The sequence below is a fragment of the Oncorhynchus tshawytscha genome, linkage group LG07 (genome assembly GCF_018296145.1).
Source record: "Oncorhynchus tshawytscha isolate Ot180627B linkage group LG07, Otsh_v2.0, whole genome shotgun sequence".
NCBI classification, from domain to species: Eukaryota; Metazoa; Chordata; class Actinopteri; order Salmoniformes; family Salmonidae; genus Oncorhynchus; species Oncorhynchus tshawytscha.
This window is the reverse complement of record NC_056435.1, coordinates 28,059,903-28,078,056: the sequence shown is the minus strand read 5'-3', so window position 1 is coordinate 28,078,056 and position 18,154 is coordinate 28,059,903. Positions and strand designations below refer to the sequence as shown.

At 40.9% G+C, this 18,154-nt stretch overlaps 1 protein-coding gene across 2 annotated transcripts; it reads left to right on the top strand.

Annotated features, from left to right (window-relative positions):
* The first annotated feature begins 25 nt into the window (after nt 1-25).
* LOC112254295 (ras association domain-containing protein 1) lies at nt 26-18,053 on the top strand. Of its 2 annotated transcripts, XM_024426697.2 has the most exons (7): nt 26-142; nt 1,055-1,418; nt 6,294-6,418; nt 15,896-16,003; nt 16,173-16,464; nt 16,610-16,725; nt 16,829-18,053. In XM_024426697.2, the coding sequence occupies exons 2-7, from the start codon at nt 1,103-1,105 to the stop codon at nt 16,991-16,993; spliced, it is 1,122 nt and encodes a 373-aa protein (XP_024282465.1). In that variant the 5' UTR covers nt 26-142; nt 1,055-1,102; the 3' UTR covers nt 16,994-18,053. The 2 variants fall into 2 exon arrangements, with proteins under 2 accessions (XP_024282465.1, XP_024282466.1); XM_024426698.2 differs by lacking the exons at nt 26-142; nt 1,055-1,418; nt 6,294-6,418 and adding an exon at nt 8,289-8,997.
* Nucleotides 18,054-18,154: the final 101 nt, after the last annotated feature.

The window sequence follows — 18,154 nt, the reverse complement described above, 5'->3', positions numbered from 1 at the left end:
TGTAGCCGATGATACATTGTTTCCAGATGCGAAGCTGTACACCTCCGCTCCGTTATTCGTAATAACTTCTATGGAAATGTTGTAAAATAGAAGAACGTTGGAGATGAAGCATCGCCTGCTGCAGGGGTGGATCCCTGTTTTGGTAAGTTGTTATACTTAAATAACATATAGCACTTTTTTTAATCGAATTATTATTAACATAAACTAAACCAGTCATAATTATGAAATAGGCTCGAGTCGGTGCAATTCTCGTGCTTCTATGTTAACCCGCATCATCAATCATTCTGGGATGCTCAACAACCTGCCTACAGTTTACAATTATTATCACGATATGTTTAAAGCCTTGAATGTTGGTGACCTATTCCAATCATAGACTTTAAAACCATGTAATTTTACATTTGATGGGATGAAAGTTTACTTTTAATTGCCTTGGAGATGGCAAATGGCAAAGGGGCTCCTTCAACAAACCAAAAAACGTCCCGTTTAGAAAATGAATGAAACAAATATATTCTGAAGCACAGATTGGTTTAATAAACTCAAAGTTCTATTTTTATTGCCGAGTAGACCACTTTTTGGTGTATTTTGAGGAAAACTGACAATTGATGTCGAGAAACAGACTTCATTCATTCATACTCAGTACACAATAGGCTAAAGTATTTTGTTCAAACCATGGTTTTAATAACAGTGAAGGAATACATAGCTGTATGGGAAGTTCTCTCCACAATTTACAGCTAAAACTGTACTGTAGTGAAGGCCTATGTCCTTGAGTTGGTGCTTCATTATGGGTGATCTTGGATTGAGGTTGTGCATTTTGCCACTATGGCCTATTTATTGCCTTACCTCCCTAATCTTACTACATTTGCACACACTGTACACAGACCTTTCTGTTGTGTTATTGACTGTACGTTTGTTTATCCCATGTGTAACTCTGTGTAGTTTGTGTCGCACTGCTTTGCTTTATCTTGGCCAGGTCGCAGTTGTAAATGAGAACTTGTTCTCAACTGGCCTACCTAGTTAAATAAAGCTAAAATTAAAAAAAATGTTTTGGTCACAGGTGTGATTGCCTTTGTGTGAAGAAGGAACTGAAGCTGTGACTGACAGAATGTCTTGGGGTGAGTTCATTGAGCTCCGTGAGCTGAGGCTCCATGACCCGATAGAGCTGACCAGCTGCGAGGTGCCTCGCTCACCACCTCGCCTGGAGCGGGCCAATGCTCTGCGGATCAGCCCAGGGAAGGTCCCAGAGCTGCTCAGCCGGGTGGGCATCATCAGACTGCTGGGGGATAGCCTGGACTTACTGCTCACAGATGAGAGGGGAGAGGGACATGACTTCCAACCCTGCAGCCATGCCCAGCCCACCTGGTGTGACCTGTGTGGAGGCTTCATCTGGGGACTGTACAAACAGAGCCTACGCTGTGCCAGTGAGTCTGCCTGCTGCACAGGATTTACTTGTGTGTGAGTGCATGATTATGATTGCATGTATTAGTGGCGGTCGGTGACTTCTAAGATGAGGGAGGAGGATCATTTTTTTGTGTGCCAATGAGCATGGCCTTCTTTCTATTACAGAGTATTGGATGACTGCCATTCATATTCCATTCACCCAGCTCAATGTAACATCGGTTTAGGTTTAGGCTACTACATGATACTAAAATGTTCCCCTGTACCCATCATGAGGTTGCTACAACCTAGCCTATGAATGAACGTTTACAACATCTAGCTGATCTAGGGTGTAATCAGAAACGGTGGAATGAATACACCCCTGATCACATGCAAACACAGTTCACTTTCATAGCAGCCACATAAAAACAGCATGATCACTTTGCTCGTTGTATAAATAATTCCTTCTCACAACTATCTACACGTTCTGCTCCTCTCACCTTTTCCCTGCGCTTGTGCACTTCAGTGCACAACACAACAGCTGTCTGTGACCAGGCGAAAAAACCTTTCCAAGCCAAGCCTTCATATCATGACCGATAACCACTACACAACTACACACAGCCTACGTCATTGTCACATCATAGTCAACAAAGCTACTAGAACTAACGCATTTGTAAACCCGCTACAATCATTCAATACAGTGTGCAGTTTAGCAGTTACACCGGCGGCCCCGGTAGCAATAAATTTATACCAAAAGCTTACCTTGACTTGGAAGAGTTTCAGTGTTAGCCATAGCCAGCTAGCTAACATAGCATCCCTCTCTGTTTGAGCTAGGTGTTTGAGTAGACTAAACTAGGTAGCTGCATTTGCTAGCTAAGTGAAAGTTAAAAAAATATATTCTCTCTCACTTGCTTCTCCTTAATTTTGGAAGAAATGAATTTGTTCAAAACCGTTCAACTATTGTGTTTCTCTCTCGATGAGTCAACTACTCACCACATTTTATGCATTGCAGTGCTAGCTAGTTGTAGCTTATGCTTTCAGTACTAGATTCATTCTCTGATATTTTGATTGGGTGGACAACATGTCAGTTCATGCTGCAAGAGCTCTGATAGATTGGAGGACACTCTCCGGAAGTTGTCATAATTACTTTGTAATTCTATGGAAAGGGGTGAGAACCATGAGCTTCCAAGGTTTTGTATTGAAGTCAATGTACCCAGAGGAGGACAGAAGCTAGCTGTCCTCCAGCAACACCTTGGTGCTACACTACAGAGTGATGTTGAGGCTACTGTAGACCTTCATTTCAAAACAGTGTGTTTTAATCAATTATTTGGTGACGTGAATATATTTAGTGTAGTTTTATCTAAAAAGGATAATGTTTTTTAATTGTTGACTATTTTTATGAAATTCACTGAGAAGGATGGTCCTCCCCTTCCTCCTCTGAGGAGCCTCCACTGACATGTATGTATGCGTGAGTGCATGTCGTGATTTATGATTGTGTAGCGCGTGCAATTTACTGTACTCCTCAGCCTTAATTCGCTCGACTCATTAGCTAGCTTTTGAGGTGGCATGATCGGCTAAGACGCTTGAGGGAGGACGGTCACGTGTGTTTGAGGCAGATGTCCCTGGTTTGCGCCAGGTATGGACCGAATCGGGAGATTCACTAAGCAAGCAAACGTGACGTGCTTTACAGTTGCATGTCTGTATACATGTCTGTAGACCTATACTCTCAGAATAAAGGTACAGAATTGTACTTAAAGGGGTACAAACTCTTGTCAACGTAGTGGTACCCTGTAAGGTACATCCATTGATTGTACCATTAGTTATAGGTACATAATTGTACCCTTGCAGTTTGTACCTTTAAAAGAGCCAAAAGGTAAATATACACTTTTATTTAGGGTACCACCACAGTGACAAGGCCATTTGTTCCTTTTAAGTGGCCAAAATGTACCTCTTCTCTATACCAAGTGCCTCATGTGTTCACTTCTCTCCGTCATTCCCACTTCTGACACCAATGTAGCAAATTTGGGGGTAGCCCCAACCAAGTCTTGAACCTGGGTCCAGTAACTGTCAAGCCAATGCCTTAACCATTGACAAGGCCACTCAGTGATGGGTTAAAGAGATTCTCCGATACTGTTGTATACTTTTTAGCCAGTAGTTCTGAAATTAGCACTCACAAGCCAAAATTGGTCCCCGAAAGTTGTGTACTTTGTTACCACGTCATTGTCCTCGAGCCTCTGTAGCATGTACAAAGATCCATTTTTTTTTTAAACTATGGGTGTTCATGAGCTGTGCACATGCTTGGCCTCACCCCACAACCTCATTGGACAATGCTGTACCAATCTGATCCCACCTCCCACTTTAAACTTGTAACCTCATTGGACATAATTCCCTCTGCCAATCAACATTGTCCCTCGAGCTTGGTTGTGGCTAATTCCCATTGTTGTACAGACTAGTATGACAAGCAAGTGATTGTGATAATGTAATTTATACAATGGAAAAGTTATAACCTACTTACAGTATATGTTTGCATCAAATGACCTACACCTTTAAAATCGTTTAATGATTATATATAGGCCAGTATTTGTCTACGTGATGAATAACGATAGCTAGCAATCAACTGTAGTTTTAGATTATACCCCATATCATGGAATACCTGCTGTGTGCACATATAAGGACAAACGGTGGAAAGACATATGAAACTATTTGATTGGGATGGATGGTTGAAACAACAGAAAGGTTGGGCTATATTTTCTTAACTAAAAAGGAAGTGGGTGAAAGTTTCCATATACATTTCTCTAGCGCATCACCGATATGTGTGTTTGTGTCCGTGATTCGCGCCTGGTTAAAACCTTAGAATGTTTTTATATATCGCTCAAAAGACTAAGAAAATACACCAGGGATTTCATTTAGGAGATGATGGGGAGCATAGTGTTTCTGATCAGGTTGACAATTGTCTTCTAATATATTTGTCAGGCTACGACGCCATCTTTAGCTCACATATTTTTCTGCTTACGAGGTTATTGTAAAAGAGAAATGAAACTACAACCGGCGTCTAATAGATATTTTTTTTTTTCTAATTTAGGATGGGAGGATTTGATTGACGTATTCTATGTATTTTCCCTTATGAAAATAACTCATGGTAAGGTCTAAGTAGCCAGGCAATCCTACTCGCTTCAGATCATGACATGAACGAGCACGTATCTTGTGGACTAGATAATGGCAGGTTAGAATGTAGCAACTGCAGATGGTTTACTATGCATGTATGAGCCATACACTGACTCGAGTCCAAAATGGGAGGTTTAAGAAAATAACGAGGTTGTTTTCAATACTCCGGAATGTATCTTTAAGATGGCTAAAATATTAATTACAGATCTTTATTGTCACATGCTCTTCTGTAAGCCTTTTATAAAGACTTTAGAAGTGGCAACAGACATACTCAACCTTTAACTAACATAACCACAGTCCACTTAAACTGGTACAAAACTTCAGCTCACGGGTGGCCAAAAATAACTAACTGGATGTTATGGCCCCACTAAGCTTATGATCGTACCTTTATATTCCAAATATTATGTAAAAATGTTTACCATTATACTAGATTATCTGCACATTTACCCTAAAAGGTACCAAACAGTACCTTGTGAGATCCAATGTGTACCTCTGAAGGTATATAATGTGTATTTTGATATTTGTGTAATGCAGGGCACAACCCTAACCGTAGCCTTTTTTCTGAAATTGTATGTGTGTGAGTGTTATAAGGTTTAACTAGGGCTATGAGAATGTCTTTCAACGTATTATATAGCCTGTTTGTGCATAGGCCATATTTGTGTTTGTTTATGTGTGTGCCAGGCCGTATAGCTTTGGTTCATTGTTTCTCAACTGAACTAAATGGGCTTTTTGTGTCACTGGCTCCATTCACACGACACAGTATTCATTAGACCTGAATAGGCTTTAATGAGGAGTCATTGCAAATAGGTACATTACCATTTCCAGCAGCAAAGAACTAGCTGAGAATCAAACCGCTTGCCTGGAAATCCCAGACCCAGTTTTAGCTCTGGGGTATTTGTCAAAACAAGACTCACAGATTCAATCAGCAGTTGGCGGCAGTCTATTTATGAGGACGTTGAAATGGTTCTAGTGGTTTGTTGTCTCTTTGTATTGGTGCTGTCGGTTGGTTGGTATCCAGCACTGCTTTCCTCTTGCATAGTCTTTAAAGTTTCACTATAAACTTCCTTTCCTCTGGCCATACAGGGAACTAACTAGATCTAAGCTGTAAGAGCCCTTGGGCAACAACTCACACCTGCACTTGGCTATATGACACCAATTACATTCAGGCAGGATGTCAATGTTTCACTACCAGGCATTTCATCACAACCAGTCCTCCATCCTTTGTATTGTAATGTGTGACCATTAGATTTGTGGGGAGATAAATGTCTGAAACGTATTGGAATATGCTGGTAAAATCTCTCCTTTACATGAATCTCCTTACATTAATATACAGCTGTTTTATTTGTACAATAATCACTCTACGTTCCAGCAATACTTTTCTAATTATGTCCTGTTTGTGACCAAATTGAAGTCAAATACGTCAGTGACAAGTTTTGTTCTCTGTCAAACGTGTAATGACTCACTGTGGCCAGCGGAGGACAGCAGACAATTTAGAAATCCAAAATGTTCCAAAGCTGGCGGGATGGAACGGGAGGGATGACCCAAAACTACGAAATGGATGTTTCTGAGCCAGTGGGTGCCACTTTTTTTTTATAGTCAGTCTTTCCTTACATCTGTGTGTCATCGTGGCTGATCTATTCATAGACCGTGGCCTTACAAAATGTAGAGCCCTGGTGGACGAGCCCCAACTTGAATTGCAACCCATGATCTATTCTATTAAATCCTGTTTATAATTCACCTCTCTTTTCTCACAGATTGCAGATTCACATGTCACTACAGATGTCGAGCTGTTATCCAATTAGATTGCAGTTTGGATGGTAGCTCCATAGTTGAACAAACATGTGTTATGGAACACACCATGGAGACCGATACAGATGTGGTAAGAACCTCATGATCCGATACAGACTGTACATGCATGTCATTATGTGTTCTCTGTACTCTCACCCTCATTCACCGGCCATTTTATGTCACCTTTATTTAACTAGGCAAGTCAGTTAAGAACAAATTCTTATTTATAATGACGGGCTAATATATATATATATTTTGTAAGTATAATTCACTGGCCATGTCATGTGTCATGACCACTATCTATCCACTATCTTCTAGGCCACACTATGGTGACATGGTGTCTACATACTCACTTGTAAACACGCCTCTTCCTTTCTATCCCATCCCCCTGGAAATAATGCATTAGATCCTTTCAGTTCAGGTCCTCTCTCACCATTTCCTTTAGATACAGTAGCATGGAGCATCACTTTTAGTTGTTCTTGTTGGATCTACACTCCCCTCTGTATTTATTTGGACAGTGATGCTAAAATGAGTCAATTTGTCCCTGTACTCCAGCATTTTGGATTTGTGATCAAATGTTGTATATGAGACAGTACAGAATGTCACTTTTTATTTGAGGGTATGTTTTATTGTTAAAGCACTTTATCTTGTTCACCCATTTTGAAAAAGTACATTTTTCATAAATATTTGGACAAATTCCCATAGAGTGTATTCAAGTAGTCAAAAGTTTAGTATTTGGCCCCATATTCCTAGCACACAATGACTACATCAAGATTGTGCAATTGCAGTTTGTTTTGATTGTGTTTCGGATTATGTTTTGCCCCATAGGAACTGAATGGTGAATAATGTATTGTGTCATTTTGGAGTCACTTTTATTGTAAATAAGAGTAGATGTTTCTGAACACTTCTACATTAATGTGAATGCTGCCATGATTATGGCTAATGAATGAATCTTGAATAATGATGAGTGAGAAAGTTGGAGGCATAAAGATCATACCCCCCCCAAAAAAAATGCTAACCCCCTTTTATTGGTAATGGTGTGAAGTTAGCATGTCTTGTGGGTATAATTTTATGCCTCAGTAACTTTCTCACTCATTATTAATGATTAATTCATGATTATCTGTAATCATGGTAGCATCCATGTTATTGCGGGAGTGTATGGAAAACATATTCTATTCTTGTTTACAATAAAAGTGACTCCAAATGACACAATATAAAATCTACCAGTCATTTCTATTGGGCACAATATAATCTGAAACACATCCAATACAGACTGCAAATGCATCCAACAAGTTTGTAAAGTCAAAAGCTTGATGTAGTCATTGCCTGCTAAGAATATGGGAACAAATACTAAACATTTGACTACTTTACTACACATTAAGTGTATTTGTCCAAATACTTATAGCACCTTGAAATGGGGGGACTAGATACATGCTTCCTTACAGATATCTATGAAAATACCCTCAAATAGAAGTTGGCGTTCTTTACTGTTGCCTCATACGAAACATTTGATCTCAAGTCCAAAAATGCTGAAGTATAGAGCCAAATAAAAAGTGTTAGCAACACGGTCCAATGAAATACGTAGGGTAGTGTATATATTTTTCTCTAAAGTGGTGCGGTTCTTTGTAAACCCCTGAGCCTACATGTCTACTTATGTCATGCATTTGCCATGTGAATACTCCAAACTCTTATCATGTGAGTACTCTACGCTCTGTTAACATGTGAATCCTCACATGATTTTCATCTTCTCAAACGCCTTTATTGTTTGTTGGCAGACAGGGAAGGGAGTGGTATGATGTCATTAGGGAGTTAGGAATTTCCCCTCAGTGCCCAATCATAGCCTGTTGCGCTGGTTTTGTGTATTTTCTAATCTCAACCGCCTGGGTGGAGCCTCTGCGGGCCGGGGAAGAGAAGGTAAGGGCTAGAAGGGATACAGTTTTTTGTCACCTTTACGTCAAAATGTGTTGTTTTTAGCATTTTAGCTAACCCTATAACCCAACCCTTTTTTCAACCTTAACCTAATTATCCTAACCTGCTGCGTAAATTATCATAACCTACTGCGTAAATTGTCCTAGCCTGCTACGAAAAGTGAAATTTGACAAAAACTGTATCCCGTCTAGTCAAAACAAGGAGAGCGATGGAAAAGCGGGGGCTGATCCATCATCCAGTTCTCAGCTAGTTGTGAGAAACCGAAACGTGGCCAGATTGAACAGGAAACCGACAGAAACGCGCTTTAGAACAACATTGTCGAAGTTTACAGAGATATACCTACTATACCAGCAGTCCTTATTACTTTACACTCTATCTGTTTTAACGTTTCTGTAGTTACACGTTTATTACAGTGGTATACTACAATTTGTAGATAGAACTCGTTTTATTAAACAGGAAAACGACACCTAGTAGCGCTCATATCCAAACCGAATTAGATTTTTTGTTTTAACCGGACACATTTTGGTGAATTCTAAACACTACATCGCTCCAGACGGTTGGTTACATTGTAACAGTTTGATAATGACAGACACGGTCAGCGGTTCGGATAAAAGCCTGTCCTTTGAGAAGACGTGGGGCAGCTCCACCAGCAGCGGATACTGCAGTGGGGACTCCGATTCAGAGTTCGAGCAGTACTTCACTGCTCGGACATCATTCCTTCACAAACCCAAGAAGGAGAAGGTGAGAGGAGAACAATTTGTCAAGCAGTTGAATAAGAGTTATTGAATAAGATGTTGGCTAGTCATGCCTTCGCCTTCACTGATGTTCATGCATAATAGGTTGGACTATCTTGTGTGTAGCTTCCTTTATATTATACTTTCTAATAGAGTTATGACGTGATATAGGCATAAACTCGAGTATTTCAAATAACATATCCGCGAAAATTGTCATCTGAAGTTGTCATTTTTTGATGTAGTAGTAACTATGATGACCACTCTCATTAAAACGTTAATTGGAATCTACTGTTTCTCTCATATTACAATGATGACTCATATATCCCGATGCTGAGAACCGCTCAATAGTTTAGTGAACACACCCACGATAACCCCTCAGGTTTCACAACTCACACAAGTCATGTACTATTCTTCTCTGGACCATTCAGAAACAAATGACTTCACTCACATTGCTTCACACCGGCAAAGCTTGCACACACAAGCCTGCACAGACATCTCCGGAGGGTTTGAATGAGTAGCCTACTAGACATAAAGGGAATGGCAACATTTGATCATGTTTCATTTACTCATATTTCTACAGCATCTTGAATAAATACATTAGATAATGTTACACACAGTTGAGTCGAAACAGTAATATCAGCACAGTAAAAATGGGTGACTCCTTAGTTGACTGTTCTGGCTTCCATTTTGTGATTGCCTATTTACTAGTTGCAGGACATTTAAAGATGCTCTGGAACTTTGGCAAATACTCCGTTTTTCAAACCTCCCGCTTTGGGCTGAATGTGTCAATGTGTAGTTTATACATGCGTAATCTATGAGCAGAATAATTATTGTTTAACCTCAATCAACTGTTTTTCTGGAAGCTGTGCTCAGTGGTATGAGTTCAGTTAAACCTAAAGAGGGTGTGAAGGGTGCATACAGTGAAAGATGAAGTGGATGAATAATATACGCTTTTAAGTCACAATATGGCTGACATCCATAGGCGGCGCGTGAGTTTCAAGTTTGGGGAAGCATTTATTTTATTTTTATTTTTTATTGCGCCTTTTTAAAATTGCACCTTTTTTATAATGCATCGCATTTGCAGACTAACAGAAGTGGGACCAAGTCACTATTATTCAAGTCACAAGCAAGTCACAAGGTTCGAGTCTCAAGTCAAGTCCAAGTTGTGCATTCTAAGAGCAAGTCGAGTCACATGTTTTTTCAAGTTAAGTCTCAAGTTAAGTAAAAATCTATACATGCAATGACTTGTTCAACTACAAATCTTTGTCTATTTATTGAGGCGACCAGACAGACCCTTTCATTATTTTGTCTACAACATACTTTGATGATGTCATTGTAAAATAGGGACCTTGTAGCAGTGGTAAGGGCATGACATCAGCAGAAGACAAGGCAGGTTGATGTGCTCAGTGTAGATGTATTTTACTGGTCTTTTGTGATTCAATGTTGAGATTGCCATATCATATAGCATTTACCAAATGTACACGGGCAATTGGCCTAAAGAAATAGCCACTTTATTAAGCATAACATGTCCTATCTGAACGGACACAGGTAGATGGCAAGACTGCACAGTCCCACCCCTTGAGAAACCAAATTAAATCTGCCTAACAGGACCTCAAACTGGTACATGTAAGCACTTGGCCCCAACCAGGACCATACGATTACCCAATTGGCAATTACAACCAACAGGGTTCGCACAAGGTGCTAAAAGTACTTGAATTTTTGGCACTCTGAAATTCAACTACTGGAATACCTTTGAAAGTCTGACATTTTCTCAAGTTAGTACTTCAAAAGAGAGGAGAACAGAAAATGATCAAATATGTTCATATGAAAAATATTTGAAAAATGTATTGGTCTTGCAAATTTCCAGGCAGACTACAGAGTTTTAATTCCTCACGTGTTTCGTGCTCTGGTTGCCAGGCTAGCTTGCTCATTCCACCCACACTGCCACTCAGTCATGCAGGTAGACGCCACCAAATGTCACATTGATAGCTAAAATGCTGGGCAAATGTAGATCCAATCCTGCCTGGCAGCATATTGATGTTTATGAATGGGTTTTGCCAGACCCAACCAGGTATGTAGTGGAGGGTAAACGCTGTTTGCGCATCTTTTTATTTGATTAATTATATTTTACCCACTTATTATTGCATTCCCAGCGGTGATCAACACTCTGAAGGCTTCATGATCTGAGTTCTAATCGTGCCTACTTCTGCGAACAAGTGGAATCATGAATGATTCATGTATGCTCGTTATGTCTGCCTGCTCCCCTGGATTTGCCTTGTTTATTTTTCACGGGGTTGTGGCGATATACTGCCATCCGGTGGCGACTAGAAACAATTGCATAATATGACCTATTACAAATTGGCGAGCCTTGAAAATAAATATTAGTGCTTGGGAAAGGTACTTAAGTCTCAATTTTGCAACTGTCTGTACGAACCCTGAACCAATAAACTGGTTTACAATGTAAAAGGCCATTTCCACATCCATTGGTACATACATTTGTCTTAATTAGACTTAATGATATTGCATCACTATTTGTACATGGAACAATAATGTTCTCTTATTCAACGTAATGACTCAAAAGCGTGCCGTGAAAGCCACATAGCCTATTTCTGTGCATACTGAAGCTTGCACACTCCTATTACGCACAACCAGACAGACACAGACACACCTCCGACATAACACGGGAAATAAGAACAATGCAAACCATACATTGAATGAAATAAACAGAAATACTACCTTGTGAGTCTTGAACGTTCATGTGCACAATAAACATTACCGAGGGTAAGAAATGGTAGGCTTAATGAAAATGTATCTTATCAAACATGAAAAAGAAATGTTTAAGTGTTAAAATAACGTTATGGGGATGGAATGATGAAACGCTAGCAATTATTGTAGGATTAGATGGAATATAGATTTACCACATGTGCATTTAAATGTGTGAAAAAAAGCAACAAAAGCATTTCAACAAGAGAATAAGTTCTCGCCACTGTCGGGACTTTGGCACGCCTCTGGTGCGTTTTCGCCACAGTAATAATTCATTTTTAAAAACATATTCCAAATGCAAACCTGTTACGAGAATTCTATTCTCCTGTTCACTAACCAATTCAATTATGTTACCCTCAGTTTGTTATGTCAGGATTTGTAAGATACTGACAGAAACGAAAACAGACAGAGGCCCAGTCTACCAAAGTGAAATGTTTATTCACGGAACGTTCTGACGTGCACAGTACAAGGATCCTCAATTTGTAGTGACACACATACTTCCACACAAACCACCCACCAATCAAGACTAGGGGAGTCCGTGAGAATAGCGTCTTCCTGCCCTCCCCTAAAATAAGGAGAGGCTTGGGACTAGAAAGTTCTCAGTGTCCGAGCCAAAGTCGCCCCGAATCTGGCTCAGACAGATAGTCTGTTATCAAAATACTAGACGAATTGTTAACTTTGATTCTGACTATGAAATACACTCCAGGATATATTACACAGTACAGTATCATAATAATCGACCTACTCTCACATACATGCATTATAATAATCGAATGATTCACATCAATTTCATACAATCACATGGTTTCAGACTTATGTAATATTCTAATAATTTATTAAAACACATTTCCTTATTAAAATCTCATAAGTAAATTATACATTTCAGTCTATTTGATTGTAGGTTTGCTGGTCCAATCAGAGGGCCGAGTGTGCGTTTCACTTGTTGCAAGGCACCATGTCGCGGCTACTGTCGCTGGCCGCGTGGAGAGTAATCCAACGGACTCGGCGCCACAAAATGAGTGACAAAACCGTTACAAAACATGGCCAGATAATTTAAAGTCATCAGTCTCAAGTCAGTCAAGTCTCAAGTTGTTTTTATTTTCTATCAAGTTGAGTTTCAAGTCATCAAGTTTGCAACTTAACGTCGTGTGACTCAAGTCCACAACTCTGCAGACTAATGTAAAAGAGGCGAATATTCCTGTGACGAGTAGAATGCATAGTCATAATTTAGGCCAGTAATATAACTCAGTCACTGTTAGCAAAACAGACCGTACTGAACAATGCATGCCTGAGTGTGTAGTGACATAGAGTAGGCCTATAATCCTTTCTTTGCACTGGAAAAATGTAGCCTTTAATAATCGCATTACTTTTCCCCCCAAAAAATTAACAGTGGTACTGATCCAATGATAAAGCCAATGAATATTCACGCACTCACCGGGAATATGGGGATGTTCTCCACGGGTGCCAATAAGATAGGCTACTGTTCGCTCCATTGGGAGTTGAGAATTTTGATGACTAGAGACAGATCAATCTTTTCTTTGTCTTCTCTTTTCCGCAATAGCCATTCCCGTTCTAAACTATGTTTTTCCTACAATCATATTTTGAAATACTGCGATAGGCCTATTTAACTGCTTTTCACTAACCGATGCAACTCAACAGTCAGCTATCTGGTAGTCTATTCGCCGCGCGCTGACCAAGCGCTTCAAACAATCCACAGCTAATTTTTAAAAGAAGCTAATGATCCTCTCTGGCCAAATTATGCTCTCTGGTGGAGTGCTTTGAATGATTTGTATTTATTTATATATAGGCATGAGTAATTATAAAGAACATTTTGGCAAATTGTATTAAATTTACTTTCGGTGGAATCTTATCATCTTTTGATTATCCCATTATTCCTCCTCCACCAAACTTTACAGTTGGCACTATGCATTCAGGCAGGTAGCGTTCTCCTGGCATCCACCAAATCGGCGGACTGCCAGATGGTGAAGCATGATTCATCACTCCAGAAAACGCGTTTCCACTGCTCCAGAGTCCAATGGCGGCGAGCTTTACACCACTCAGCCGATGCTTTGCATTGTGCATGGTGATCTTAGGCTCGTGTTTGGCTGCTCGGCCATGGAAACCCATTTCAAGAAGCTCCTGACGAACAGTTATTGTGCTGATATGGCTTCCAAAGGCAGTATGGAACTCCATAGTGAGTGTTGCAACTGAGGACAGACAATTTTTACGCACTATGCGCTTCAGCAATCGGCAGTCCCATTCTGTTAGATTGTGTGGTCTACCACTTCGTGACTGAGCCATTGTTGCTCCTAGACGTTTCCACTTCACAATAATGGCACTTACAGTTGACCAGGGCAGCTTTATCAGGGCAGAAATTTGCCGAACTGACTTGTTGGAAAGCATCCCATCACGGTGCCACATTGAAAGTCACTGAGTTCTTCAGTAAGGCCATTCTACTGGCAATGTTTGTCTATGGAGATTGCATGGCTGTGTGCTCGATTTTATACACCTGTTAGGAATGGTGTCTGGCTGAAATAGCCAAATCCACTAATTTGAAGGGGTCTCCACATACTTTTGTATGTAGTGTATAATATGAACGGTCTGGCACAGTTTCTGCTGTCTGAGAGAAAGGTGTTCAGGCTGGCAACTTCTCTCTCTGAAGTGATGCTCTGCATGGTCCTAAAGTCAGCCGACCAGTATGCTAAACAGCCGTGGTATTTTAATCGGGATTGGAATTAATTTAGCCCATTTTTAAATTTTTGGTCTTGCGCATACCCAACTGATGCGCCTGGCTGTGGCTGCGCCATTTCCCCTAGAATGTCCCAGCCCCTTAGCAAGTTCAACCATATGAGTGACAGCTAGCAAGAGGCATATCATGCACACACAGCAGAGAAAGAGCGATGACGTGGTGCACATACAGTATCTGCACTTGACATAGTACGCAATTTTTGGGTACTGTTGGTGCTGATGTTAACGCCTGCCAGGAGGATTTATGAGTATTGATCTATGGATCATCCCCCCTCCCATGACAAGCATTTCGCTAAACTCGCAATAACATCTGCTAACCACGTGTATGTGACCAATGAAATTGGATTTGATTTGAAAAGCAGCTACTGTCAACAGGATCATTTTGGGCTAGCTGGTCCTTTTAATTGATACAGGAAGAAGAGTTCTGTGCATCGCATGTCTTGAATGACATTCTCACACAGGAAGCGAGGACAGACCATTAGACACAGGAAGCGCATAGTTGTGGTGGTTACTGTGTCCATGGGAGACATTTAAATAACTTGTAGATGCTGGAGGCCAAATGTGAATTGCTAAAAGATGGCTGAGATTCTGTGAGGATTAGGCAGCTGACTCCACAGGATATGACTGTAAAACAGATGAAGGCTTTGTGTCTGACTCTCAAGCGGGGGGGTTGCCTGAGGGGGGCAGCTATTTTTACATGAACACAGCTTTAAGGAATGCAGTCCACAGCCTTTGCAGACATCACAAACAGCTGCAAGTTCCCTCATGATGCCTCCCTCTACAGAGATAGAAGGAGTTGAGGAACTGGGATTGGTCAGTGCTGACATCATTGTGGTCCACTGCTTCCCTATCATAGGGAAGCTATGGCTACGTTGACAGGAAGTTTGGAATCTGATGCAACCAGCGATAACTTTGTGAAAGAAGGTGTGGAGCTTACAGGAAGTTAGCACTGTGAAGCATAGGCTGCTACAGTCTGCAAAATAATATAAGTAATTTGTTTTTAGCACATTTGTTATAAGCCGTAACAAGTAAGAATGCTGTTTCTCATTCAAGACAATTTTGATTTACAGTGCTTCCTTTTCTCACCAAACCCAATCTAGTCCTCTGCTCTACTGAACTCTGACCACTGTGAACCTGACTCCCCAAGTCTCCTGAAATCGAATTTCCCCTCCGTGACCCAAAATGTTGTGGAATGTTTGTTTAGATAGGCCCACATCACACAATTCTTACAGTCATAATTTGACATGTAAAACGTTTAAACCTTGGCTCTCTGCTGACACACGGTGGTAGAACACCAATGTTTCCCTTTTTTGTCTTGCACTGTCAGTTTAAGAAGACGAATGAGTAAACATTGAGTGGCTAATTGAAATATTGACTCCCTTCTCTCTGGTCAGGATGAACAGGTTGAATGGGGGAAGCAGCAGGATCTGTCAGTCACAGAGATCCAGCAGAAGGTGAAGGAGTACAATGCTCAAATCAACAGCAACTTGTTCATGAACCTGGTGAGTAGTAACAATTGCTCTTATGCCATTGCAGTAAGTAGTAACATTGCAATTACTCTAACACTGTCTGCATTACCATGTTGTTATTGTTCAACTCCATTACTGCACAATTCAACACGAATACGTTTCGTGAGGATGAATTCCTAAATGTTTTCATTATTTTCAACAGAACAAAGATGGCTCCTACACTGGCTTCATAAAGGTCCAGTTCAAGCTGCTACGACCCGTGTCAGTTCCCCCACCAAGAAAGGGTACTGCAACACAGGTTGGTGCGGGCAAGAAGACTGGTGGAGTTAAGCGTCGCTCCTCTTTTTACCTGCCCAAGGATACGTCCAAACACCTACATATCAGCTCCCGCACATGTGCTCGTGAGGTCATCGAAGCCTTGTTGAAGAAGTTCACCGTGGTGGACAACCCTGGAAAGTTTGCTTTGTTTGAGAGCACAAAGCGCCATGACCAAGGTAAGCCCGCCTCTGTCACCTCTTGTCTGTGGTCTTGCAGCAGCACGGCTTTTCTTTTTTTCTGCACCGACATCTCATTGATAAATATTAATATTAATACTGTTGTTTAATTCCATGGTCTCTCCTTCCTCTTCCTGTATTTCAGTATTCCTGCGCAAGCTGTCTGACGACGAGCGTCCACTCCACCTGCGTCTGTGTGCTGGACCCAATGACAAAGCCCTCAGTTTGGTGTTAAAAGAGAATGAGACTGGAGAGGTCAACGTGAGTATTGAGCATTCATTGGGTATTCATTCTCAAACCAACATGGTCATTTCACATTGTGCAGCTTACACTAATGTTCCGTCTCTCTCCTCTATCTTTCCAGTGGGATGCCTTTTCTATGCCAGAGCTCAAGAACTTTGTTCGCATGTTACAACGTGAGGAGGAGGAGCATGTCAAGCAGATAGTGCAGCGCTACGCACTAGCCCGCACCAGGATGCAGGAGGCCCAAGCTGCTAGTCCCACCCCTGGTGGTTCCACCCCTGGCTGAGAAACCGCTTCCCTACGGGACTACCTGCACCTCTGACTGACAATCATCAGAAGATGACCAGTCACTGCATCCAAAGATCCCAGAGAACACAACTCGACACCTCCCTCAAAGGAGGAGAATGAAAGAGCGAATGAGAGCGAGCGGGCACATGAGAGCGAGCAGGCAAGCGCGTGTGAGTGTGAGAGAATCAGAAGTGCCATACAACTGGAGAGAGTCTGTTGTGCCTGAGAGAGAATGAGAGTTGAGAGAGAGTATGTGAAACTATGGCTGATGAGAGACTGGCTTTGTCCAGTACTTCCTCTCATTGTGGAGGTGCCATTTGACTATCCTGGGTAAGCTACCTGACTCGTAATGTTCATCACCTGTTATTCTTGCTGGCAGCAGGGTCCATCATTTATAGCTTTTGGGTAACAAATCAAAAGGCCTGTTTCTCTCCCTTACTGTCTAGCAATACAAGGGAAGCCAACCTATTAGCTCAGACAAATGTTGAACAAATTCAGATACCGTCTGCTTCAGTATCTCCAGGCCTTAATGCTAGTCAGAATAATAAGTGATGGACATTATGGGCCAGGTACTCCAGGTTTCCATTTGCCCCCAATGCCTTCCATATACCTCCTGCACATCCATACTATGATGGATGTTACTCTTTTTTGCTTTCCCTTTATGAGGCTGAGTGGGAGTGCCCCGTGTGTTGGGAGCACTGTGATTGTCAATTGAGAGGACAATCCCCAGGTCGATTTAATTGATAGGGGAATTGTCCTCAAACTTTGAACAGGAAGCTGTTGCTTTTTATAGAATGTTTGTATGTTTGTATTGTCTATATTTGTATGTTCTTTGTGACGTTTTAAAACTCTGTTAAAACAACAAAATAATAGAACTGAGAATCTGTTTTATATTATCAGCATATGTCTATATCTCTTGCAATAATAATTTGACTGTCCTTGACTATCCCCTTTTCAATTTCAACATTTTTTATGTTACATATGTCCAGTGTCAAATATTTGTTGAAATAATAATAGATTTGCACTGTTCACATTAAACAAGTTCCTTCACAAAAGTACATGTCGTGGGTGTATGCTATTGGGATGATATTCATTAGCTAAACAATGCTATTCATGGGAATTATTTCCCCACTTGGCAGTTATGGATAGGGAGTGATTG